The sequence below is a fragment of the Pagrus major genome, chromosome 6, assembly GCF_040436345.1.
Source record: "Pagrus major chromosome 6, Pma_NU_1.0".
Classification (NCBI taxonomy): Eukaryota; Metazoa; Chordata; class Actinopteri; order Spariformes; family Sparidae; genus Pagrus; species Pagrus major.
The window spans coordinates 14,142,826-14,167,962 of NC_133220.1; the positions used below are offsets into that span (position 1 = coordinate 14,142,826).

The 25,137-nt window shown below is 39.4% G+C and overlaps 2 protein-coding genes across 2 annotated transcripts; one reads left to right on the forward strand and one right to left on the reverse strand.

The window, feature by feature from the left end:
- The first annotated feature begins 133 nt into the window (after window positions 1–133).
- On the forward strand, window positions 134–19,615 carry mars1 (methionyl-tRNA synthetase 1). Its single transcript, XM_073467765.1, has 21 exons — window positions 134–376; window positions 3,062–3,152; window positions 3,828–3,906; window positions 4,174–4,305; window positions 5,588–5,663; window positions 5,873–6,057; window positions 7,047–7,156; window positions 7,515–7,631; window positions 7,921–8,124; window positions 9,594–9,795; window positions 10,485–10,559; window positions 10,816–10,986; window positions 12,331–12,426; window positions 13,318–13,435; window positions 13,642–13,855; window positions 15,485–15,616; window positions 15,944–16,048; window positions 16,315–16,510; window positions 17,164–17,235; window positions 17,840–17,992; window positions 18,858–19,615. Exons 1-21 carry the CDS (start codon window positions 274–276, stop codon window positions 19,005–19,007), a joined length of 2,781 nt encoding a protein of 926 aa, XP_073323866.1. The 5' UTR covers window positions 134–273; the 3' UTR covers window positions 19,008–19,615.
- Window position 19,616: 1 nt separating this feature from the next.
- Window positions 19,617–23,919, reverse strand: ddit3 (DNA-damage-inducible transcript 3). Its single transcript, XM_073467766.1, has 4 exons — window positions 23,803–23,919; window positions 22,279–22,340; window positions 21,592–21,800; window positions 19,617–21,372 (listed from the first exon to the last, which is right to left on the reverse strand). Exons 3-4 carry the CDS (start codon window positions 21,745–21,747, stop codon window positions 20,599–20,601), a joined length of 930 nt encoding a protein of 309 aa, XP_073323867.1. The 5' UTR covers window positions 21,748–21,800; window positions 22,279–22,340; window positions 23,803–23,919; the 3' UTR covers window positions 19,617–20,598.
- Window positions 23,920–25,137: the final 1,218 nt, after the last annotated feature.

A 25,137-nucleotide genomic window follows, 5' to 3' on the forward strand; every position in this document is an offset into this window, starting at 1 on the left:
CCTAATGCGCGTCGAATGTTACGCTCTCGGAAACGGTTCATGGGAGTTGTAGTCTATTTAATAGACAGCTACCGTTTATGTAAACGACGCAGGCGCCGCTCCAAAACTACATCTCCGCCATGTGTAAAAGGTCGAGCACCGCTTGCATCAGCGTGTGGACGGCACTCACTGGCAAACTTTCTAACAACAGCAGCTGCTTGTCTTGTTTTAAAGTACAAATACTGCCATCATTAAAGCCGGCTCAAACAAAGCAGAGTTGTTGTCAACGGCCAGATGAAGCTCTTCGTAAGTGAAGGCAACCCGCATTGCCTAAAGGTGTTAGCTGCTTTAGAAGTGAGCGGAGTTCAGTGTGACGTTCAGTATGTCAACCACGAAGGTAAGAAAGCATGGTTAGCTTAAATTGGTCTGTGGGTTTACATGTAGAAGAGATTTATAACAGCTGCCGTTTGCTAAAGAGCAGCAGTGGGTAATCGTAATATGTGGTTTTCATCAGGTTTGAGCTGAGTTTGTGCTGTAACTGACGGTTGGAATAGCAAGCTAGCTAGCTAGCTGTCATCCTGTCTGTCAGTCACTGATGAATGGAGTGGACAGTCCACCTGTGTCTGCATCTGAAGCAGCTAGAAAACTCTTACTGTACATCACTGCTTTGTTTGCCTTGTTTTAGTGCTGTTTGTTCGTGTAGCTTCATGAAGCCTTTGTTTAAGAGGTGTTAGGCTTCTACCTGTACAGTGTAGCCCACCAACCTATAGCTACAGATGTTATGTCTTCGACAGTCTAGATTTACTTGGATTTCCAGTTTAAATGTACCCAGGAAGTGTAGACCTGAATTAGATGTTATTTATTCTTCTCTGTGTCTGAAAACTCAGCCATCAAATACGCATTTACGGTATGAATGAACAGGTTTCAGCCAGTTGAAGAAACTGGTATAACTACTCTATAAACAAGCTCACCTTGCATAACAGTCCGGTTTGCTGTTGTGTGCGTTTTATTGGGTTTTATCTGAACAAACATTATGATTTGATTTGCACTGTCAAGTTGCAGGGTTTTATTATACAGAGACAGTAACAATATATATCTCACTATATCTTGTTATACTTTTTATTTTCAAAAATTGTCAATGTTTTTATGGACAAAGAACAAAATCTAAGTTCGCTTACAGTGTGAGGCTTTTATTCCCTGCCAGTTTGATCAAGCTGCACCCAAAAAGCTTGATTAGAGAACCAAGGACCTAAAAAATGTAGAAGACGCTGGCTCATTTAGAGAGAGAGGAGAGGAGAGGAGAGAGGTCCAACAGGTTAAAAATTCAGGTTGGACTTGTGACTGTAATCTAAACCATGTCGTAATGTGAATTATTGACAGTGACACAAGTCTGTTTGATGATCTTGATCTTGATATTTTGACCAGATCACTCATCCCTCCTTGGGATGGGGGGGCAATTAATGGTCATCTTTGACCCAAGTTTGAGAAAGGCTTCAAGAGAGGCTGTTTTAATACAAGTAGTCTTCCCCAGGCATAGTTCAGCAATGAGTTTCACATGTTGTATTGTTTTGCATCAAGAGAATATGGCTACAACATATGAGCTGGTCATGCTGCTGTGACTTGGGGTATTTCTCACTGGATGCATTGCACGGTGGAGCATCATCTAGAAGCTGCTGTGCATGGGGAATTAGACTCTAATTAAATGGTAAACATCCCAGGCAGCTTCAGGCTTATGGTCTGATTGTGTCTGACATGTGAGAGAGGCTTCACTCCAAGTCCCAGATGTGTGCTAGTCCTTCTTGGCAGCTGGATCACAGAGATGAATAATCAGGGCCATCTGGCATGAAGCCACAGTGTATGAATGAAGTGGACTGAACTCAGAAATACATTATGTATATAAACAGAATTAGGGGTGTTTGTTTTTTATTTATCAACTGATTCATTATAGGGCTGCAGCCAAATATAAAATGTCATAAAATGGTAAAATAAAAAAATGTCCAAAAACAAAACAGACTAGTGTTCCCCAAAGCCCAAGATGACATCCTCAAATGTCTTTTTTGTCCACAACTAGAGCTGCAATGATCAATCGATTAGTTGTTCTCACTGAACTTTTGAAGCCCCTAGAATGGTATTCAGGACAGCCCTAATTTTGAAGATCAATTCTTGACAATTTCCAAAATTATCTGAATCCAGCTTCTTAAAGGTGAATATTTTCTGTTTTCTTTACTCCTCTATGACAGCAAACTGAATATTTTTGTTTACATTCACATATATCTCAACTATTTTCTGACATGTTATAGCCCAAACAACTCACTGATTAATCGAGAAATTAATCAACGGATTGATCAGTGATGAAAATAAAAGTTAATTGTATCCCTATCCACAACCCAAAGATATTTAGTTTACTGTTTATGGAGGAGTAACCAACTAACCAATTTAATTCATTACAAAGTTTGAAATATTGCACATTTATTAGGTAAATATAATAATAAATGTTACTCCTGTTGTATCTGCTGTATTAAATCCTAGAGCCACCATAACATATCAAATTATGTTGTTGAAATGAAGACATGAGTAATCATGTATTATCAGAATCCTCTCGTGGTGATTCGTCCTGAGTTCTGATAAATTCCAGATTTAAAAAATATCCTTGACTTTCCACGTGACCTTTGTGTTCTTCATAGATCATTCTAGTAAACTCACTGATAAGTATTGAGGCTAAGAATTTGATTACAAGATTATCCTTGAACCATTTGAAGAGCCTTGTGCTATTAGTTCTCCTTTAAGATGCAGCTTTGAATTCTGATATAATCTCTGCTCAGGAAGAGTAGAAATTGATTAGATCCACTGGATCTAAAATGTTCTACTCTCTATAAACAACCATTAAAAAAAAAAAAAGATTCACGGTTTGAAAAACATGATTCACCCAGATGAAGAATCAAGTCTAACTAGTCTAGAAACAAGCTCATCCACATAACAATCTTGTCTACTGTTGTTGTTGTTGTTGTCTACCAATTTTATTTGTTTAGGTTTTTTTTTTGAAGAAACAGTGTGATTTATTTATTTATTTTTATTTTTTCAGAAAAAGTGGTGCCCTTCCTTAGCCGTCCAGCCTTGCCAGCCCTGCTCCTGCCTAGTGGGCAGCACCTTTTCAGCTCCAATGCCATCTGCCGGTCAGTAGATTTAATAATCTCCTTCAAATGCCAAGTGCAAGTTGGCATGAATGTAGAGGCTATTACTCACTGTCTCTATATACTGTAGCTCATCAGATATCCAAAAGGGCAAGTTGAACAGCAAAAATGTATTTTCACTTATCTCAGGCATCTCAGTATCTAGTCATGCAGCCAGCTTTGGCAGTAACTCCTCAGTTGTTAATGCTGTGAGCCCCACAAATGAAACCAAAATTAAAAATAAATAGCAGCTTATTTTAATTCATTAGCCTTAATCTTGAATTCACAAAGTCTTTTGTGCCACAAACATTTGATCTAATTTAATTTATCCATCTGTTAATTTTTCTCAAAATAAGACATGCTCTTCTGTTTGAAAGTTCACATTTCTGATGTTACAAATCTTACCACTGAACCTAATACTTTTTTACTTTATACTTGCACTTACCTGTTTACAAAATGTAGATTAACGTAACTCACTCTAATAACCATATTCCTACATAAATCTACCTCTGCACAGGACCACATATGTACTACTTACCTTTATACTACTTTAGACAGCATACCTACAGTTTGTCCAAAGATAGATACGTGTTTGTTTGAAACAGATCAGATTACATTTTTTTTAAGCTGCAACTGTTTGTCAGGACTTCCTTCTGTTTCTCACTTTCAACACCTTAGATACCTGTTTGAAGTTAATGGACAAGACTCCAGTGAACTTTGCAATCAGTGGCTTGAATGGGAGGCCACAACACTCCAGGTAAGCTTGACATAAAAAAAACAGACCTTTCAGTTATTTGGTAATCTGTTATACAAAACACTTAACCTCTGTGTAAGCTCAAGCCAACAAGAATCCATGCAGCCAAATGATTTAAACTCATGCTCTTAAAAGAGCAATGTACACCAGAAATCTGTAGGGTTTAAGGAAATTAACTGTTTAACCTCAGCCATGCTTCTTTGTTTTACTGCTTACTCTAATGTCATTCAATCAATTCTAATTAACCTCTGTTTGTCTTTTTTTGTGCAGCCTGCACTGCTAGAGGCCCTCCACATAGCAGTGCTGCAAGGAAAAGGATCAGAGGTGTTCAAGGTCCTCCAGGGGCCCCTAAACTACTTGGACCAAAGCTTGAGCAAGGGGAACACGCCATATTTAACTGGGGTACAGCATTACCATCTCCTGTTCAGCTACAACACTTCCTGTTATCCAGTGCCTATTTAGTTGTATTTAGAAGATAAAGACAAACATACTAACTCAAACAAAGCCTTTTCAGTCTATACAATATATGATCAAGTCAAAAGTTCACGACGTCTTTTTGGAAGCTCAGCTGAGCTTAACTGAGCGTCTCCTCTGTGCTACATCAGGCTCCTCCGGCAACATTTCTTTTTTTATTTATCTTTTTTCAGCTGATCATGTAGAGCTAGTGATGCATTTTTAAGTTAGAACGATTTATCTGGGGAGGAGGTCCCTTATGTTACAGATGTGCCAGAGTGTGAGTGGGTGGGTGTTTCAGTTCTCTATGCTATTTTCAGCCCCTGTGGCAACAAGTCATCCGTGTCTATCATATATTTCATGTGTACAGAAAAATGTTTTGTTAAGTCTCTTGGTGATTGGCATGGCTTGGAGGAACTCTGTGTAAAGCTCAAGAAAAAATGTGGTTCTCACACACTGTTCTCACAGTGAGGAAGTGAACACAGTCCATATTTAGTGAGATGTAAACACACAAAAAACAATCATACTGAAAATAGTCTTCCTCATGGTTGTTCTGTATGTCTAAAGTCACAGGGGGTCGTGCAGATCCTTCTTCTCTATTGTTTTTACGGCTCTCAAAACAGCAAGTATTTAGGTTTTTGATGGGGTGACAGGAAAACAACACATGGCAACTTCGGGAATAGTGGTGGTGATTAATCAAATTTTATTTTCAGCTAATATTTTGGCTTCTCACAGTTATGAAAACAAGAGATAAAAGGGATATTGTTCTGCATTCCATTTCGCAATGATGATATGATGCTCTCAGTTTGTCTTATGAAAAAAAATCCAGCAAACCCCTTTTCCTTTACAGTGGTGTGCTTTCACACCAACCTAAAATCCCAAACTCACTCTCAGCCAGACTGTGGTATGTGTAGTTCAGCTCACTGCGGAAAAGTGTGTTGTTTGCAAAAAACCCGAACAAGCCAGCTGCCGCTTGGAGTTTGGTGCACATCTATTAGTGCTAAAAAAGGACAAGAGTCCCATTTTTAGGTATTTATATCTATTGTATTATGTATTTTATTATTATAGAATTTAAGGGAAAGCCACTGTTTAAAAGACACGTTTTTTAACGGTTTGATAAATACATGATGTTTCCAAAGTCGATACGTAACCGTGTTTAATTATCGTGATCTCAACTTTGAATTTTAATTGCTTCAAAAATTAATGCTCATTAAACTTTGCTGTGTTTCAGAAAGCCGTTTCAGTTGCTGATGTTGTTTTGTGGGCTGCGCTGTACCCTGTTTTATCTGATTCTTCACTAGCATTGGGTAAGTAATAATAAACTTGTTATTGGCCATGCATAAACTGTGCATCAATTAACTAATTCTTCTTCCCTATTTTCATTTAGAGAGTCTTTGTCTTCTTACTTCACCTACAGTCTCTCTTTATTTTATTTTCAGTTGTTTTATTTCCATTTTTTTTTCTGTTCTCTATGTTCGAACGGTCCTTACCGCAACCCCTTTGCTCTCCTTTTCAGGTGAATGTAAGTGTGTGAAGACTTGGTTTGACCGTGGGGCTGTTATGCACAGTTTCCAGTCTGCTGCTCAGAAAGTGCTACAGGGAAAAGGCCTGCAGGGCATGAAGAGCTTCATGCAGAGGCAGCCTGCCCCTCGGAGCAGCCTGTGCAGAGACACTCAGCAATGCAACAGCAGCCCTACTGAGGTATCAGCTGGATCATCAGGATAACTATTAAACTTAAAGCCCTCTTACTGAACAAAAAGCATTCAGAGGTGCTTCAGTGCCTAACTACTCATGCTTATGCCTGAGGAAACATGTACACCCTGTGAGGTTTCCAAGAAAATGTATTGGCTTTTTTTTTTCTTTGATCTAAAGTTGCACAAACAACACCTTGTGAGACAATGTCACACATTTCCTTTCCCACATTTTCTGTCTTTACTCCACTGTAGCATTTGTACTTTTTTTGGGGAAGAAAGTTAAAGCATTCAAAGGGTTGCAAGGCTCAAATTCACCTCACTTAAACTAAGCAGGGCTCTCTTGTAAAGCAGATGCAGTTTCCGTGTGAGAGTTAACCTGGCTCTCTGAAAGCTAAATTGACACCCGTGTTAGGATATAGAACATGCAGCATGTAGAGGTTACATCACCATTTTCTTAATCCTCCATTTCTTTCTTTAGTGAGCACTGGATTGGAGGATTTGAGCAGGTGTCAGTCAAATATAGAAGCGGCAGTTACGGCTCGATGTCAGAGGAGGATGCGGAGTGTGTGTATGTCAGATTGCTAAATGCGTTAGCTTCGGGGTTAGAGGTTGAAAGGTCAGGTGTTAAAGGTCAAAAATGATTCTTGTGAGTTTATACAAATGTGCTGAAAACAAGACCATCTTTGTGTTTGTACTGCAGTGCCTCATCTGATCTCTGCTTGTTTAACATTCATGTTGAAATTGAGCCAATTTGGATATTATGTTATTTTACATCAATGGAACAGCTAGAGTTATTGTTTCACTGCTTTCAGTGGCAGATAAAACTTATCATTAACAATTTAGAGTTCAGACTTGTCCACAGTCATAATATTTTACAAATGTTACATTTAAATTAATTTAACAAGTTAATAAAACAGCAGGATTAAAAGTACAAATATCTGATCATGGAGATTACTAACTAACCCAACGATTCTCTATATGTAAATGTTTGTTTAGGGTGATGAAGGTGAGCGTGCGGTTTCAGAAGCGGAGATGGAGGCAGCTGCTCTCACCTGGAGTAAAGGTTTGAACGCCTGCCCAATGACTACAGACAGACAGCACCCTATGTAAGTAATTTAAGTGCTGTTTTCTATTCTAGGCATTAAGCAGATTATTTATAGTAACTTGCAAAGAGTGTATATTCTGCAGTTTTGGGTGTTAAATTATGTTTTTGGGGGTCACATTATCATCTTCCTGTGGGACAGTCCCACAAACTTCACCCAGCAACCGTCATGTGCAGTCTAAAGAAGAGCAGCCTGTTTCTGTTCCTGAAAAGTTATTTTGTCAAGTGATCATCCAACAGAATTAGAGTAGAGTGGGTTTAGCTGCAGCATGTAGAAAATTGACTGAGGATGTAGACTCTAACCCATAAGGAGTAATGAGATAAGCAGATTAAAGCCTAGATCTGTTTTGTTTTCCTACCAGTTTACCACAAGAGGGCAAGCGAAACCTGCTCGTGACCAGCGCCCTGCCTTATGTCAACAATGTTCCCCACCTGGGCAACATCATTGGCTGCGTCCTCAGCGCTGACGTTTTCTGCAGGTAGGATTTGAATTCCTTTTTCCTGTCTACATAGGTGCCAACAAAATACTGATGATCATGAATTAAATATAGACCTCTGCACCAAACTCATTTTAAAAACGTTTACATGAGATCATATACAATCTTGTGCATATATAATGCATATGTTATATAATATTCACTCGAACTCAACATCATCTTTTTCCTTCATTTCTTTTTCTTACTACATCTGTCCTCATCAATTACCATCCCTCTGTCCGAGTGTCTATGATGTCTTAATATTTTGACTCCATGCATCTCCTCCTTGAAGGTACGGCCGTCTGCGAGACTGGAACGTGCTGTTTGTGTGTGGCACAGATGAGTACGGCACAGCAACAGAGAACAAGGCCAGAGAGGAGGGTCTGACACCGCAGCAGATCTGCGACAAGTATCACGCCATTCACTCCAGCATCTACAAGTGGTTCCAGATTGACTTCGATTATTTTGGCAGGACCACCACTGAGAAGCAGACAGAGTAAGTGGAAGCAAGGGAGGCGGCTGCAGTTGGCCTGTGTGTAAAAATGTAATCTGCTGTTATGTGAGCTCCCTGACCCTGGTCCTCTCAAGGGTTGGGTGTGGTTCTTTTACTGTCTGGCTTTATGAAAGGGCACGTTTCCATACGATTACTATACAGTTACGTAACATAGGATTACTCTGATCTTGCAGTAGATACTAGTGTGGATGTCTAGCCCTCTCAAGCTTAAAGTCTACTTTACTTAATCTCAGATTATTGAACATGATTGAAGAATGTAGGTTATTGCTTACAATTTCAAGGTTTATCAAATAAGGAAAAAGATATTTTTAAAAACATTTATTTTAACTCTCAAGTCAAATTATCCATTTTATAATATTGATGAGGCACCTTAGACTGCATATTTGAGCCATTAAAAAGAAAAAGGGAAAATACGGAGAATGTGAAAAAAATCTCCAATTTACAACAAAAGAGAATATTCTCTGAGATTATTAACTCATAAATGTGCACCAAAAAAGGGAAATTCTCTGACATAAAAGTCACAAATTTTAGAAAAAAATTGTGCATCAGGAACTACAACACAATGCACAGATGCAAGGATATCGCTGGTTACATCAACAGGCAATTTCTTGGAAGTCCACTTAACTCTCTGAGAACATCTGAGGTTTTTTACTGGATGTTACTTGTGCTGGATGCTCCCCTGGCTCCATAATTTCTTTTTAATGTTTTTCCATTAATTAATTATTTTTTTTCCCTACAAAGGCTTTAATACACTGTCGTAGGTAACTAAAAATATGGATGAGTTGTTTCTCTTTCTTCTGTTGAAACAATGAAAGCAAAAGAGTAGACTTCTTCTTATGGAGGATAAGTTGTCAGCTTATTTTTGTTTGTATGGGTGTTCAAATAAAGACCTGGAAAGATTTTGGTTTTTTTTGTGGGTTTACCTACTTATATGTGGAAACAAAAGAGTCACTTTTTTTCAATAAAGAAGAGAATTGAATTCTTGAACTTGTACACAGAAAAGGATTACAGAGATAAAAACTCTTGTTTTATGGGGCCTTTTGCTTTGATAGAGTACAACATAAAAGGCATGAAACGCAATGCAGTTGAACTACTTTGAAAAATGAAAACAGCCCACAGATTAAAGACTTTTGAAAAGTGCTTTGGGTGTTAGGTCTTGCATTTAAGATTTACTATCACACACCATAGATTACAAGCAGCTTTGTTTTTTTGTACCATTTTACGTCACGCTTTTGTTAAATCAATAACACAAACTCTCTTTCCTTCAGTTTCTTTTTCTAGTATATATTGTTCTGTATCTTAAGCTTGCATCATTTTCCAGCCAATCGAAAAATAGGATCAGTTCATCCACCTTTTTTTTTAAACTCTGGTCAAAAGACAAACATTTTGTCATCCCAGGCACAGCCCCTAAAGTATCTTTCAATCAACTAGTCCCCTTGTTATCCGTTTAGGATAGCCCAGGATATTTTCTGGCGACTCCACAAGCATGATTTTCTCATGGAAGACACAGTGGAGCAGCTCCGTTGTGAAAACTGTCAGCGCTTCCTTGCCGACCGCTTTGTAGAAGGCATCTGTCCCCACTGCGCCTACCCAGAAGCTCGTGGCGACCAGTGTGACAAGTGTGGGCGCCTCATCAATGCTGTGGAGCTCAGGGTGAGTTTGAAGGAGCATGTTGAAGATGATGATTGATAATGATGATTATTAATTGACTATTAGAACAAGAACGATGGTGTTGTTAAATGCCATACCATTTTTGAAGAAGAATTTTATTTTCATTTCACAACAAAGGTTTATATAACGAAACTCTATACTATACTACACACAAAAATTCCCAAGACTACTAAAAAAGTCATTTTTCATGGTGGAGTTTTGAAGATGACAAAAGGAGTCTCACAGCCTGAGAGAAGAAGTTGCAACATAATCTGTTGGTACGAGAGCGGATACTTCTGTATCTTTTGCCTTTTTTACTTTGCCCTACCTTGCCATCTCTGAATTCACATCAGTTAGTGACTTCCTACATTTCCCAGAGGGACTTTCAACAGCCTCTAGAGAACAAATGTGACATATGGTCACATCAATATTTTTGAGAATGAGGTATATGATGCCAGCTGCACCATTTATTCAAAATTTATAATTTACTGAAGCAGCAGTACATGTCTGGGCTGATATTTTAGAATTCTGTTTAACTAAATATATTATCCACTTGTACTATACCAAACTATGAATCTAGAATACAGACTTTTGTTGCTGCACTGGAGCTCTCCAAATTGCAATTTCAGTTAAAAATCAAGTAGAAGTCAGCCTCACTGGTGCTGATCATTGTTTATGACTCTCCTCTCCAGGAACCCCAGTGTAAGGTCTGCAGGCAGACTCCAGTCATCCGCTCCTCCAAACATCTTTTCCTGGACCTGCCAAAGGTATGTTTTTTCACACTGCATTGTCCATTCTACAGTTTAGACTGTGATTGTTGTTCACAGGGATGGAGACAGAGTTGGCTTGTTAAGAAAGTAAAAGAATTAAGTGTAATTCCAAGTCACAGAGCTTTTGGAAGGCAGTTATCCCTGTGGTAAATTTATTACATAAACTGCTTTACTCTCTCTGAGCTGTGGTTTAGAGTTAAGGCATTTGGTTGTTTTCGCCAGCATTATCATTCTACTTCTTTCTGTCATGCAGCTTGAAGCTCAGTTGGAGCAGTGGCTGGACAAGTCAACCAGCACAGGAGACTGGACAGCAAATGCCAAACAGATCACTCGCTCCTGGCTGAGAGATGGACTCAAACCTCGCTGCATCACCAGGGACCTGAAGTGGGGAACACCAGTACCTCATCCTGACTTCAAAGAGAAGGTCTGCTGTTGTTGCCCAGAGTAAAAAAAATAATTCATAAGATGCACACACCAGCACTCACAAACATTTTTTTCCTCATGTATTGAAGCATAATAAAGCTCTACTGCTGAGCTAATTCCCCTGCTGAGAAAATAATGAAGGCAAACACTTAATATCTGAGGTCAGGTCCCTAATTAAACATTGAGAATGACTGTGCACTTCATTATCTGTTTACAAATGCTGCAGTGACTGATGATACTGCAGTGCTCTCTAATAGCACTCCTGTGCTTCACTGGGAGACTCTCTAAATCTGGCATGTGTTAACATGTTTGAATGCTGACCACTTCTTTAAGTACACACCTCTAAACTTTCTTCAAAGATTAATATTTAAAGGTGCATCATATCATTTTGGAGAAGAAAATATGGAAATATATGAAATGAATATATGAGTTTGTATTGTACCTTTTTATAAATACAAAACTGATGCATCAGTTGGCCGATATTATCAACCAAGCTTATTTTTTTTAAGACTGTTAGGCAGAAAGAGATGCTTAAGGGCAATTTATATTTATTTATTTTCCTTGTTAAGTTGACTTTTTCAGTGCAGTTATGTAATTTTAGATGATAACATTTATAGTTAAATTGTAAAATATCCTCCCTCTGTTATCTGTGTTTGATAACCACATTTAAGGGATAATTGCAAAAAAATTGTGTATATCAGTAGATATATGATAGTGGAATTTGTTACTCCCTAACGTCTGTATCGGTTGGGCTCTAATTCTGAGTTTGAATCTCTAGTCTAAAACTACATAGTGCACCTTTTTTAAAGAAAATTTGACAAAAGTCACATCCTCAATTGAAATTAATGTTCGTATCCAAGTCATTCTTTAATTTCTCCTAATCTTTGTGTGCTTTTTTAAAGTGATTCGTGTGGTCCAGAAATTTCTATAACACTAAATAGGGCTTTTTTTCATTGTTGATTATTTATTGAAAATTTCTCAATTAATCAATTAGTTGTTTGGACCGTTAGATGACAGAAAATGGTGAAAAATGTCAGTCAGTGTCTCGGGAAGCCATAGATGACTTCCTCAAATGTCTTGTTTTGTCCTCAATCAAAACATATTCAGCTTACTGTCATAGAGGAATAAAGAAACCAGAAAATATTCACATTAAACAGGCTGGAATCTGAGAATTTTGACCTTTTTTTTTTCCTTAAAAAATTGCACAAACAAACCAATTAATCAATTATTGAAATAGTAAAAGCTGGTGTAGTTGACAATTCATCGATTAATCGTTGCATCTTTGATGCAAAGCATTGCAAAAAAATGCATCCTTTGTCACTCATGACTCTTGCTGCCTCTGCAGGTGTTCTACGTGTGGTTTGACGCCCCCATTGGTTATCTGTCCATCACCGCCAACTACACCGACAAATGGGAAAAGTGGTGGAAGAATCCTCATCAGGTAACCCCAACCTCCAACGCACATGTTATCAAAATTTATGAGCCGAGCAGAGTACTGATGCAAGAGCTTGGCACAGATTTTGTCTGATTGTTTTTTTCATTGCCCCATCTGGTCTTCTGCACTCTCCATTAAAACAGTGTTAATTCCTAGCCCCATATAACCCTAATGTGAAACAGATGAAGACATAACCTCTTTGATTATGAGAACTCGATGATTATGTATTGTACCCAGCTACAATGCACAGACCAAGGGAGTCAAACACTTTATTTCTTGCGCTCTGGTGAAGTTGTGCCTTTTCTGTTGCAATTTATGGTGCAAATGTGTTTATTTATATAAAGGAAAACACAAAATTCAGGTACCAAGTGACAATTCAAACTAAAATGGAATATAATGCTCTAAGGTGTCAGATGAGGTGTTCATAAAAATCCTTTTTTGGTCCATGATACTGTCATCAACTTTTCTCAGAAAAGGGGAACAAGTTGACATTTTGTGTGTGTATATATGAGATGATATTTTAAGCTTTCACACCTCTCAGCTTCCTACACATATGGTAACGGTAAGTGTCGAGCTAAAAACACGTGCAAGTCAGCTAGCCAGATCATTTACATGTGGACTGCAAGTTCTTTAAAAAAAAAAAAAAAAACAAGACCTAAAACCCTATAGATAAAAAAAAAGGTAACCTATCTTCTTCACTCTCACTGACTCATCTCCTCTCCATCTAAAATCCCAGGATTGAGCTCCTGTTATGTGTGTGTGATGGCCTGTATTTGCACAGTGAGAGAGAGAGATGGGGGTTGGGGAGAGCTGATAAGTCCTCTTTGAACTGGATGATCTCATGATGATCTAATATGATGTCATCCTGACAGTGCAGTGTTGGTTCTCTGCCATCAGGTGGAGCTGTACAACTTCATGGCCAAAGACAATGTGCCATTTCACAGTGTGGTGTTCCCCTGCTCCCTACTGGGAGCTCAGGACAACTACACTCTGGTCAACCACCTCGTTGCCACTGGTAAGACTGATGATTTCACTAGTTGATTAATTATTCATATGTTATATTGTTAGACTAAGTTGGATTAACAGCAGAGCTTAAAATGGTTTTAATGGCACATTCACTCTGTTTGGCAGTTATGTAACACCAACATCATGGTCCAGTGCATTCACACTGGAAATTAAGGTCTGGCTTTGGCGGTAACTTATGCTGTAACTTCCCAACAGAGTATCTGAATTACGAGGACACTAAGTTCTCCAAGAGCCGAGGCGTGGGTGTGTTTGGAGACATGGCCAAGGACACGAACATCCCGTCTGATGTGTGGCGGTTCTACCTCCTGTACGTGCGTCCAGAAGGACAGGATTCAGCCTTCTCCTGGGCTGACATGGCTACCAAGAACAACTCTGAGCTACTTAACAACTTGGGCAACTTTATCAACAGGTTGGTAATCATCTTGTTAAAAAATTGCAGCACAATTATGGGTATACTTTTCCATCATGGCTGTATATGTTAAAGGTGTGCATAGCCTTTATATTTATTTCATTTTTTTTATTTTACCGTCTTCATTTTTTTTATCACTTAATCACTATTTCCCTCTCCTTCTAACTCTTGAGCTGCTAAATTCTGCTACCTTCTAATCACATATAGTCAGTAAAGAATCAGTCAGTGAGAAATGAGAAATGTCCAAATTTAACTTGTGATCCTCCTTGATCGTCCATGATCCTAACAACAAAACCTGCACCAATCTCCTTTTCCTGATACTTTTCCCTGCCATATAACTTTGTGACATTTTCTGTGTGTCTCGGTTTCTTTTTCTGTTTTAATTGTTATGATCAGTTAAAATCAGTCACCAGTGAAACAAAAAATCGGGCAATCCACCTCAAGTTGTTCACATTTTGTACGTAATAAGTTTCACTGAAAAAGTAAATACGCAGCAAAACTGTCATCCGGTCCAATTAACAACTAAGTTTTCAGATTGTTGTACTCGTTGGAAAAAAGAGCTGTAACTATTACAAGAGGCTCAGCCTAGTTTTCTAAATTTGTTTGGGATGGCGTAATTTAGCCCCAATTACATCGCCTCAAATGATTTTTAAAAGATCAGGGTTAAATCCCACATCAAAGATTTTTCTCAGCAGCTTTTTTTTCCCAAAGTACCTTGATCTTCAAAATTGGTCTCGGGCAGCAGCGTTGATGCCTAATTGGTTCAAAAATATCTTGTAGATTGCATCCACCCTAAGGTGTTGGAGGTAGAAAGTATTCTGCTTCAGAAAAGAAATTCTGTCCTTGCCTGGAACCAGTTACTAAATCACTACATCATTAGCGACAGTGTGTCCATCTTATGCCGCTTTTTCAAATTCATAAACGATCCTGGGCTGTGGTGTTCCTGCTAATTGCTGCTCAGTTGAAATGTTGACTAATGAGAATTTCACAAATAATCAGCTCAGCAAACCAAAATGGGTAAACCCCTAATTCATATTTACCAACAGCAAATGTTACTTTATTGATTGGGATGATTCAGCTATTATAACAGTAAGAATATTGTTTTTTCTTATTTTTCCCGGATGAAGAGAAACCCTTAGGGCTTGGCAGTTTCACTAATCAAAAAACAAATTAAGAATGCAGGTCACACAAAGTTCATTCTCACCCATCAGAATCGTTACATTCATTGTTAATTCAACAGTTATGTCAAGGCATTTTGGCTTGGCAGACTTTCCCCAGAGGTTGAGAGATGTGTAAAATATAGAACAGTCTGTTGCATCACACGTGACAAAAACCTCACTACAAACCCTGATGTACACATGAAACTCATTTAAAGAATGACTGGCTCCAAACGCAGCACACTGTTGTGTTAGTTTACACTCGCAGAGCACTGTATTACATCTAGCAACAAAATCTATAATTTATAAACAATTAGCAAGTCAAGTAACGTGCCCTTCTCTCGTTTTGCTCTCCCTCCCTCTCAAGGCTTCTCTCGCTGCCTTTCTCTCTCCATTCTCACATTTTTCCCTGACCCCCATTTTAATGTCTTTATCTGTCTCATTAAAACCCTCCTCTCCCTCTCTCCTCCAGAGCTGGCATGTTTGTCACCAAGTTCTTTGACGGCTGTGTGCCTGCGATGGAGCTACAGCAGGAAGATAAGAAGCTGCTGGCTCTGGTGGGCTGGGAGCTGCAGCAGTACATCCAGCTTATGGACAAAGTCAAGTAAGACCATTCAAGTCCGTACCTGTCAAGAGGTTAATGTTGGGATTTAGACAGACATTTATCAATTTATGTGAAATTTCTTTTAATATGTAAAAATATTCTTGTCTTTTATCAGTTTAAGTCAGGGATTTAAAATGAATAAAATATGAAAATGTTTATGTAAGTGTAAATTTTCATTTTAGCTTTTAGATTGGCAGTGTCATCTTGGGATAAATCTTGACGCAATTATAGTACATCCTGTATTATGGGTTTTGGTCGCACAACTTCCTTCAGTTTAGATTAACGTTGGTCGGCCGTCATCAAATTTTCTCTCAAATGTTCCTCCAGAATCCGTGATGCTCTGAAACACATCCTCAACATCTCTCGCCATGGCAACCAGTACATTCAAGTCAATGAACCCTGGAGAAAGATCAAGGGAGACGACACAGAAAGGTGATATCTTCATGACCGTCTCATCACAATCTGTACCTCTGTGGTTGCACTGGTAGCTGTGATCCTCATTTTATATTAAGAACACTGACGGAAAAAAGGTTCATGTATCTCTGAACACAGAAAAATGTTGTTTGATTCAGCAGATTGATTTCATGAAATCAATTCTAAAAAGAAATTAATATTTACAGCCAGTGATTAAGATCTAACATTTAGAATCACGGTCTGTCCGTCTGACTGACTGACTTATCTCTGTTTCTCTTCGTCAGGCTACGTGCGGGCACAGTGACGGGTGTGTCTGTGAACATCGCCTGCTTGCTGTCCGTGATGCTGTTCCCATACATGCCTACGGTCAGCCAAACCATCAGGGATCAACTCAACGCACCTCAGTCTATCATCAGTACCATGTTGCAAGGCAATGGCACCTTTGTGTGTGCCTTGAGTGCCGGCCATCGCGTTGGCACTGTGAGTACGATCTGAAAAAGTACACACACACTGTTCATACGTGTGCAGACACACAAACCTGTGGAACCTCCTGTATGTTGACACGGGGTGATACAATGAGGATGCAACAGCCTGTCAATATTTCAGTGCGCTGGAGGACATTGTTGTCATGTGAACACACACACACACAGTAAAGGAAAAATAGCCCCAACGGTGTTTCCAGGCTCCAGCCTTTCCAGCAGCAACTTTCTCTCAGGCCACTTGTCCCTTCAGGCCGTATTGTGGTGACCTGTATCTGCAGCTGGAGCTGGCTGCCAATGCTGCATTCAATCTCCAACGTTATTATAATTCATGTCTGAGGTCTGTTCTAATGTCACTCTAAAGCACATACACAATGCTCATGTTCACACAACTTATCTGACAAATCACGCCTTTTTTCCTAATGCAGCATTGAAGAGCGGTGATCATGATCGAACCTCTGCACATTTCTCATACATAGTTATCTACTTACTTACTTGCATAATCCTCTTTGTTCAAAGACGAGCACAGAGCCTCCAGGTTAAATTTTCCAGCTACACTGGCCTTGGGCTGGATCCACAATCGCAAACTTTTTAAATATTCGTGCATATGTTTTTTTGAAATTTCTACCTTTTGTTCCCTCGTTTTATTCACAGGTCAGTCCGCTGTTCCAGAAACTGGAGATGGACCAGATTGAGGCTTTGAAGAAGAGATTTGGTGGACAGCAGGTATTTGATGTTTATGATGCCTAATGGTCTGTGCATCGGTTCGGTCATGTTATGTGGTAATATAGGTTGACTATTTATGAATAATGAAATAAGAAAGAATTGTTAATGCGCAGCCGTTCACGGGCCTCTGTCAGACTGCTGTCGTGCATAAGAATTTCCACTTAAGACTGATCTGTGTTGTGAGACATGATGCAGCGCAAAAACAGTATGAATTTTTAAATAATGTATTGAGCATCCATCATATAGATAAAAATAATCCCTCTCTAAACCCTCTCCTCAACCGCTTGCCTCAAGCCTGAAGATGAACCACCTAAAAAAAAGGTATTGAGCGGTATTTGTGTGTGAAGAGTCGCGCTGTTGTGTCAATGTTGATTACCGCATGCCTTCACTGACACTAGCACCTCATCTAACATTTTTATTTTTACTCATCCCCGTGTGTCCGGTGTGATTCACTGCCCATTCACACGACTTACTCATACAATCCTGCTCGACATTTTGAGTGATGAGTGTTATTGTCTGAAATTAAGCAAGTAATCTCTAGAATATAATAACCATCAAAACGCCTCAAATTCAAACGCCGTCATCTGTCTGTTTCCTCCCTCAGATGACAGCTCAGAAGGCTGCCAACACTCAGGCTGCTGCTGTGCCAGCTCCTGCTGCTGCTGCTGCTGCTGCTGCTGCTGCTGCTGAGGTGGCGTCGGTGAACGGAGTGGACCCAGAAAAAGCTAAGCAGCTCACACAGGCTGTGGCTGAGCAGGTGAGATCGCTGGCTAGTGTGAACGCACTGTTGAGCGAAACCCAAATGTGAAATTTTTTGGCATTTTTTATTTTTAGTAATCTGTTATTGGAACTTGAATTCTTTAATTCTTTTGAAACGGGACAGTGTATAAATCAACATTCAAAAAAAATTAAATGCACCCGAGTTCGCTGAATGGCTAGTTTTCATCGGCAGTCCCCGCGTCTGATGTTAACGCCCATCGTAGAATAAATAGAAATAATATATCGTGTGCGATAGTTTAAAAAAAAACAGCTGCTTTGTGATTTAAAAAAACATGTATAACAGTTGAATAACTTGAGAGGGCAAAATCCATCATCAGATGGATAAAAGTAGCATCGGTGTTTAAATTTTTAGGTCTCAACAAGCCATTTCTTCGCACTACAAACTGATTTTGTTTTTCAATAATATCATTTTAATTCCATTGTTTTGTTTTAAACATAGTCTTCCATAATCCGTAATCTTCCATAAGGAATGAAAACGATCTCCAAAAATTGGCTCACGCACGCGACAAGGTACTGGCCGCTGAAATAAATAATGGTTAAATTTAAAAGCTAAATTGAATTGGTATCGCTATTTGGAAAATAATCTGTTAACGCTTCAGTTTGTAGGTAATTGATCAAAATTGTTTTATCTTAATTTTTTTATTTTACATTATTACTATAAATGCGGCAGTAAAAAATGTTGAATTCTCAGTATTTCCAAACCAAGACGGACGCGTAAAATTACAAACGCACAAATTGCCGCCTCGGATAATTGCGCTCTATTTGTCCATTTAAGCTAACATTTTTAAAGACAAATGTGGGTGTGAGAAATCTATTAAAACCCGTCATTTTATCCAACACAGGGGGACAAGGTGCGAGCGCTCAAAGCCCAGAAGGCAGAGAAGGCCGTGATTACAGCGGAGGTGGCCAAACTGTTGGACCTGAAGAAACAACTGGCTCAAGCTGAGGGGAAGAGCCCTGAGCCTGCACCTCAGAAGGGCAAGAAGAAGTGAGACAGAAAAAAAACAGAAAGCAAAAACAACGGAGGTTAGTCAGAGGAAGGGAAGAGTAGAATGGTTTGAGGTATGATAGTGGAGAATGGGAACAAGATGTACACTAAGAGAGATGAGGGTATTAGCTTAAGGCAAAGCCGTGACAGGATCTAAGACAATGTGGTGTTGGCACTGAGGACTAATGAAATGCTGGATAGGCCGACGGGGAAACGAAAACACACAAAGAGGGAGTCAAATGAATACAGCTACAGAATGGAGGGATTTCTCCAAATCCCTACACCAAAAGAAACTGATTTTATACTCTCCCTGTGATAAAGTCAGCATACGATATTAGCTTTGGAAGGTGTGTTGCGCATTTAAAAGATGTTTTTTATATCCTCTGAAAAATTGTTTTTGCCATTTGCTACAAATACCCTTTTTGGATCCAGAAATTTAATTTAAGTTCTGCTAAAAAAAAAAAATAATAAAAAAATTGTCTGTACTCTTCCCCTCCCCCTTTCTCAATTACCTCTGATTTACACCATTTTCTACACAAGAAAAAAAAATCATTCATACAGTACACAGGTCATGGAAAAAGGAAAACCAATAAACATTACATGACACAAAAAGTTGCACCTTTTTTTTCTTTTATTGCAAATTCGGGATTACAATGAAGGATAAAATAAATGGTATGGTGAAATACATGTATTTGATGCCATCAATGATAACAGCCATGCATATTATTCTACGATTAACAATTTCTGTGACTACAATGAGAAAATAACAGTGGTTATGTTGGCATTTTACAGTACAAGCCGTTACAGTACAATTATATATATTACATTATATAAAAATAGTAAATCAGGGTAGAACAAGTCGTGTTAATTCCACCACAAATCCTCATATTGATAGAAAAGGTCAGCTTAGAAAGTATAGCCGGGTCCTACTTTATCTAAATACACATACACACAAGCCACGGGTTATAAAAAAGTAACAAAGAGTATGAATTCTCTCCCAAAAAAACTCATTCTCTCATACTCACACTGCACTGGGCACTTTCAAACTTTTCCTGAGCTCCTAAACTCTCCACAAATTGGGGCAAATAATCTCTGCTAGCCGGATTGCAGCCCTTAACGTAGGAGTTACAATTATTGCAAAATGGTGGGAACGGATGACGATGACATGCACTCTCTGAATTAAGTTCCTTTCTTTCCAGCATACAAATCATCAAATGCTCCTAACTATTATCCCTGCCATCCTATTTGGTGGGGTTTAAGTTAGGCATTCTTTAAAATGACAAACATTCATCAAAACCACTGAATCAGTTGCACTTAGAGCTGTCTGTTCTTCCTTTTCCTTTAAACATGCTGTGTCTTTTTATTTGCCGCATTGCTGTTGCAGCCCCTTCTCTCTGTGCCTTTTCTTGTCTTGACTTTCATCACTTTCCTCCTTCTTGCCATCTTAAGCACTCTTTCTTTTCCAAAAATCATCTTGCTTATAAAATATATCTTTGGTTTCCATTCTTTTCTGTCTTAGAGGCATTTCATGACCATCATATTACACCTTTCCCCACCACTGCTTATTCCAATTCTGTTGGACCTGTCATTTTTTTTCATTTCCTGGTGTTGACTAGTCTCTCTATCAGGGCTCTACGTGTCCTCTGTACCTCCTCTCCCAGCCTTTCAATCTCTGCTTTCAAACGCTCATTCTGCTCCGTCAGCTCCTGTACCTTCCTCTCGTTCTCCTGCTCTCTCTCTTTGCGACTCTTTTTGGCAGACGAGTAGGATGAGGATGTTCGTTGCGTGGAGGAGGCGAAAGAGGACAAGGCACCGTTGGCCCTCTCGCTGGTGGACCTCTTGCGTTTCCCCAGGCGGGAGGACGGGTAGGCAGAGGGAGAAGATACGGGTGAGGAGGGAGAGGAACAATTTTGAGATGGCGACTGGGAGGCTGAGGAGGAGCAGGACGGAGAATCGGGAACACAGGGCAGTTCCTCCTCGCTGGCTGAGGGAGAAGCGGGATGGACGTTATTAGCCTGGTGGTGTTGATGGTGGTGGTGGTAATAATAGCCGCCGCTGATCACCGCTCCGCTCGGATCCACCATTCCCACTCCTCCTTCACTCAGCAACTCGAAGAACTCTGGAGGCAGCAGATCACTGCCGCCTCCTGCCGAGCTATCTCCACTTCTCCCACTCTCAGCCTGCCGCTCTTCTGCAACCGCTGGACTCATGCAGGAGGAAGAGGAGGATGAAGATGAGGTGTGATGCAGAGGCTGGGTGTTGTGGATCTCCTCTGTTGCCCTCTGAACACCTTCGCCCCATGTCTGGCTTCCATCCGTCAGCCACGTCAGAGAACAACTCTCCAGAACATCCAGAAACTCCGGCTCTTTCTGCGAACAAAAACGGAAAAGTCAACACCTGTCAAACTATCTAAAAAATAAAAATATAAAACTGGAAGTACATTTCACATCACTAAGAACACAAGTAGAATTATTCACAAAAGAGTTTAATAAATCTTGGAAAAGAGGAAATTTAATGAAAATACAACTGATGAAAACACTCACACTCATCATAGGTGTGATAGCCATTTCATTCTTCAAGCTACTGACCTCGGTACATGTGGGGGCACGTGCCAGTTTTGCCCCTCCCGCGTCGGAGCCCAGAATATCCTGCAGGTCCTCATACCACGCCTCCAACTCTGCACCACACAACGGCCCCACGCCAGGGGGGTACGGCGGGGGCAGGTGTAGCCACTCGGCAGTCATCTCGCCAGTCAGTCACAACTCACAGATACACGGCCAACCGGTTCACACTGGACCTGATGGTGGGGAAGGAGGGTTGGTATAAGAGTGCAGAGGAGCCGAACGTCAGATGACTGACACATCACAAAAACTCAGCCTTCTTAATCTCTACCACTTCTGCCACTGGTTAAGTTTTGGTGTGTAGATATAAAGGGATAAAAGGCTGTTGTGAATCATTACTGAGAACACAAGAAGTCTTTAGCTGTATAATTATTTACATCATGATAAAAGAAAACTAGAACAAAGACCAAAGTGCAGTATATTGTGTAATCCACTTAAACATTAAAATGGAATAACAGTGGCACTAAGTGAGAAAATTACTGAACTGCATTGTAATTGTTGATAAGAGGCATTTGAAGATTAGAAATATGAATAAAAATTTCCAGTAACTCAATTCCAGGACAAAGTTCAGATTAAAATGAACAAATTGATTAAATCAAAGTCTTAACTTCATATGCAGCATTCAGAATGTAAAATATGAGAAGACCAATTTACCTTTAGAAAGTCTCTGTTAATCAAGTCTGCCAATTTGTTGGAGATAGCTTGTCCCAACAATTCTGAAAGAAAAAGTATTTGATAGGTTAGTGTTAAATCCTGTGTGAAAAATGTATCTTGTGAGGGCTGGAATCTGCTGAGATTTCAGAATCAAAATGATGATTTGCAAAAATACAGAGCAAGAGAACAAAGGGTGCTTAAAATTAATCATTAATGTCTGCTCTGAGAAATTAAAATAATGACGAAAATATTACAATAACTGTAAAGATGATCCACAAGGATGGAGAAAATTAGATTCCTGTCACTTAATTCTTGTAAACAAAGACCAAAATGCTCTCCACTGCGCCCCCTGCTTTCTACGGTCCTCAAAACACGTTGGGATCGATAAACAAGTGGTTAAAAACGACGAGTATATCCTTGTAGTGATCTCTCCAGGTCTGACAGTCAGGTCCACTATTTTTATTAATTGCTTACAGTGTCCAAAACAAAAATCAATTAACAAACGCCATTGTAATCACTATGATCATTGTAGAGAAAGCTTGTAGCTGTAACATTTAATATTAAAAAAAGGCTTCTCTGCTATGCAAAGCCAAAAAAAATTAAAAATTAAAAACATCCACAGATAAATGAGGCGTTGTCAGGGATGTGAATTACTAAATTACAAAGTGATAATTTAAAAAATAAAGAAATCCTCTTTAACTTGATGTCAAATGTTAAACTCCCCGTGATAGCGCCACCATACCTGCATTAAAACTTAGGTTTGGTCAATAAACGTACCAATTATTATTTCTTGTGATACACTATACAAAATTTAAAATCTAAATATTTTCTTTTTTTAGTTGGGCTACATGTCCAACATGAGCCAAGACAATTACGTCATGGAAATGCAAGTCCAGCAGGAGGAATGGGCGAAACAAAAGGAAACGCACGGAGAGAGGAATGGAGTGGGTTGGGTGGGAAAAAAATAAAAGGACAAAACAACATTAACACCCATTCATTCAGTGGTAAACATTTACTTTAAACGGGTTTGTGAGGAGTGTCTGAAACAAATGCAGCTGTCAAAAATAAAAAGCCGTCCAGTCTCGAGTCAACAGCCCCACCAGTTACTGTCAGACGTCACACGGAGTGGGCTCACGTCTCATTTTGTTTAAATGAAATGACACTTAAAAAATCCAAGTACTGGATGTTGAAGCTATAAAACTAAGAAAATAATTTAACAGCATAAGGCACGTTCAAGCGTCAAAAAAGACACAAAACTTCCTGGTTTAAAGTCCGTGCGAGCTTGACAACTTGTCAAGCGAAGCAGACAACACATGAAAACAACTCGGTGTGAAATATGATTGATTAGGACAACTGTTCCTCCAAAAAAAGCACTGGGATATCTGCCAAAAACATGAAATAGTGTTTTCTTTCCAGCACACCAGACGACTTTAAGAGTGCGTTAAGTCACCGTTACTCCCCCCAAAAGACTGAAAAACAGCCACCAACTAACACCAAAAACTACCAACAATAAACTCCACTTACCCTTTTTCTTTTATTCGCTCGCCTTCTCGACTGTCTTGAACTCGAATGTGGATATTTTAGTAAAAATTGGTGATAGCTCATGTTAACCATTGTTCAGTCTTGACGGCTGAATGTGATTTTTCGGAAACTCCCGGCGGTGTTTATAAGGAGGGAGAGGCCAACCGAACTATGCATGGGAAGGTAGTTTCATCACAACCTAGCAGTACGTGGAAGACCGACGTTCCAAGGGTCCAATCGAGAGGGCGGAGTTAAGATCTTTTCCTTGGCGACATCCAATAGGGTGGCGAGAATTCAGCGCCGAGGCGGGGCTAGGCGTCGTCTGGGCTGGTTGTTCTCGCTCTATCCCGTATAGTTTGTACGAGCAGCAATTGTGATGCAGTCATAAGACGGCCAGGACGAATTTGGGGCGTATGGGAGTCACATGAAAGGAATGATGCAATGCTTGGCAACCAATTTCTAGCTGGGGATAACACCAGCAGAATCAGAACATGTTTTATTAAACAGTGTTGGCTCTAACTAAAATCTAAAAATATACATATATGCATGGATATCTAATGTCGAAGAATTGTTTGTTTCCGGAACACAAAAGCTGAATCGATTTTCTGACGAATTGTTTTATCGCAGTGTAAAAAAAAAAAAAAAAAAAAAAAAAATCCAATGTGCTCATGTTGCGTTTACGTGCTGATGTTTTTATTCATTGTGTTGGCATCCGCTTATTTTCACCTGACTTTATGATTACAGGTGCCTGTCTAAAGTTTGTCGGTGGCACTGAGATCACACACACACACACACCCCCTTCATTTCCCTCCATAGCCTGATCCACCACGAGGAGAATAAAAAAAAATAACAAGCGGTCCTTCCCTTGAAACGACACTTTCCACCGGGTCAGAGTTATTCTGGAGGACAGATGTCTTTTATTTGTCAGGTATTTGTAATATGCCACAAAGAGCGCACATGTTCAGTGTCATATTCTCATTCATTTCATACCGCGCGCTCTGTCGCAGCTCCGCGAGATATCAAAACACGCCCGGCCGGAGGAGCGTCTGTGGCGCTGGGTGTGATCCAACACACTGTCCCCCCTTTATTACTGTCCGGCTGTTATTGATGGAATTCAGCAGGATTCGTCATTAATGTTTGATTAAAAAAAACAAACTTTTATTACATGTCATTATCTCTGATCAGTGTTATTGTTTTTATTGTATCAATTATAACTGATTTATTTAGCTGTTTAACAATATATCACTATAATACAGGGTTATATTTTGCTAGAATAATACAGGCTGACACATCACACCAAAACACTTATTTCATAGGGATGTTTTGATCAAGTATAGC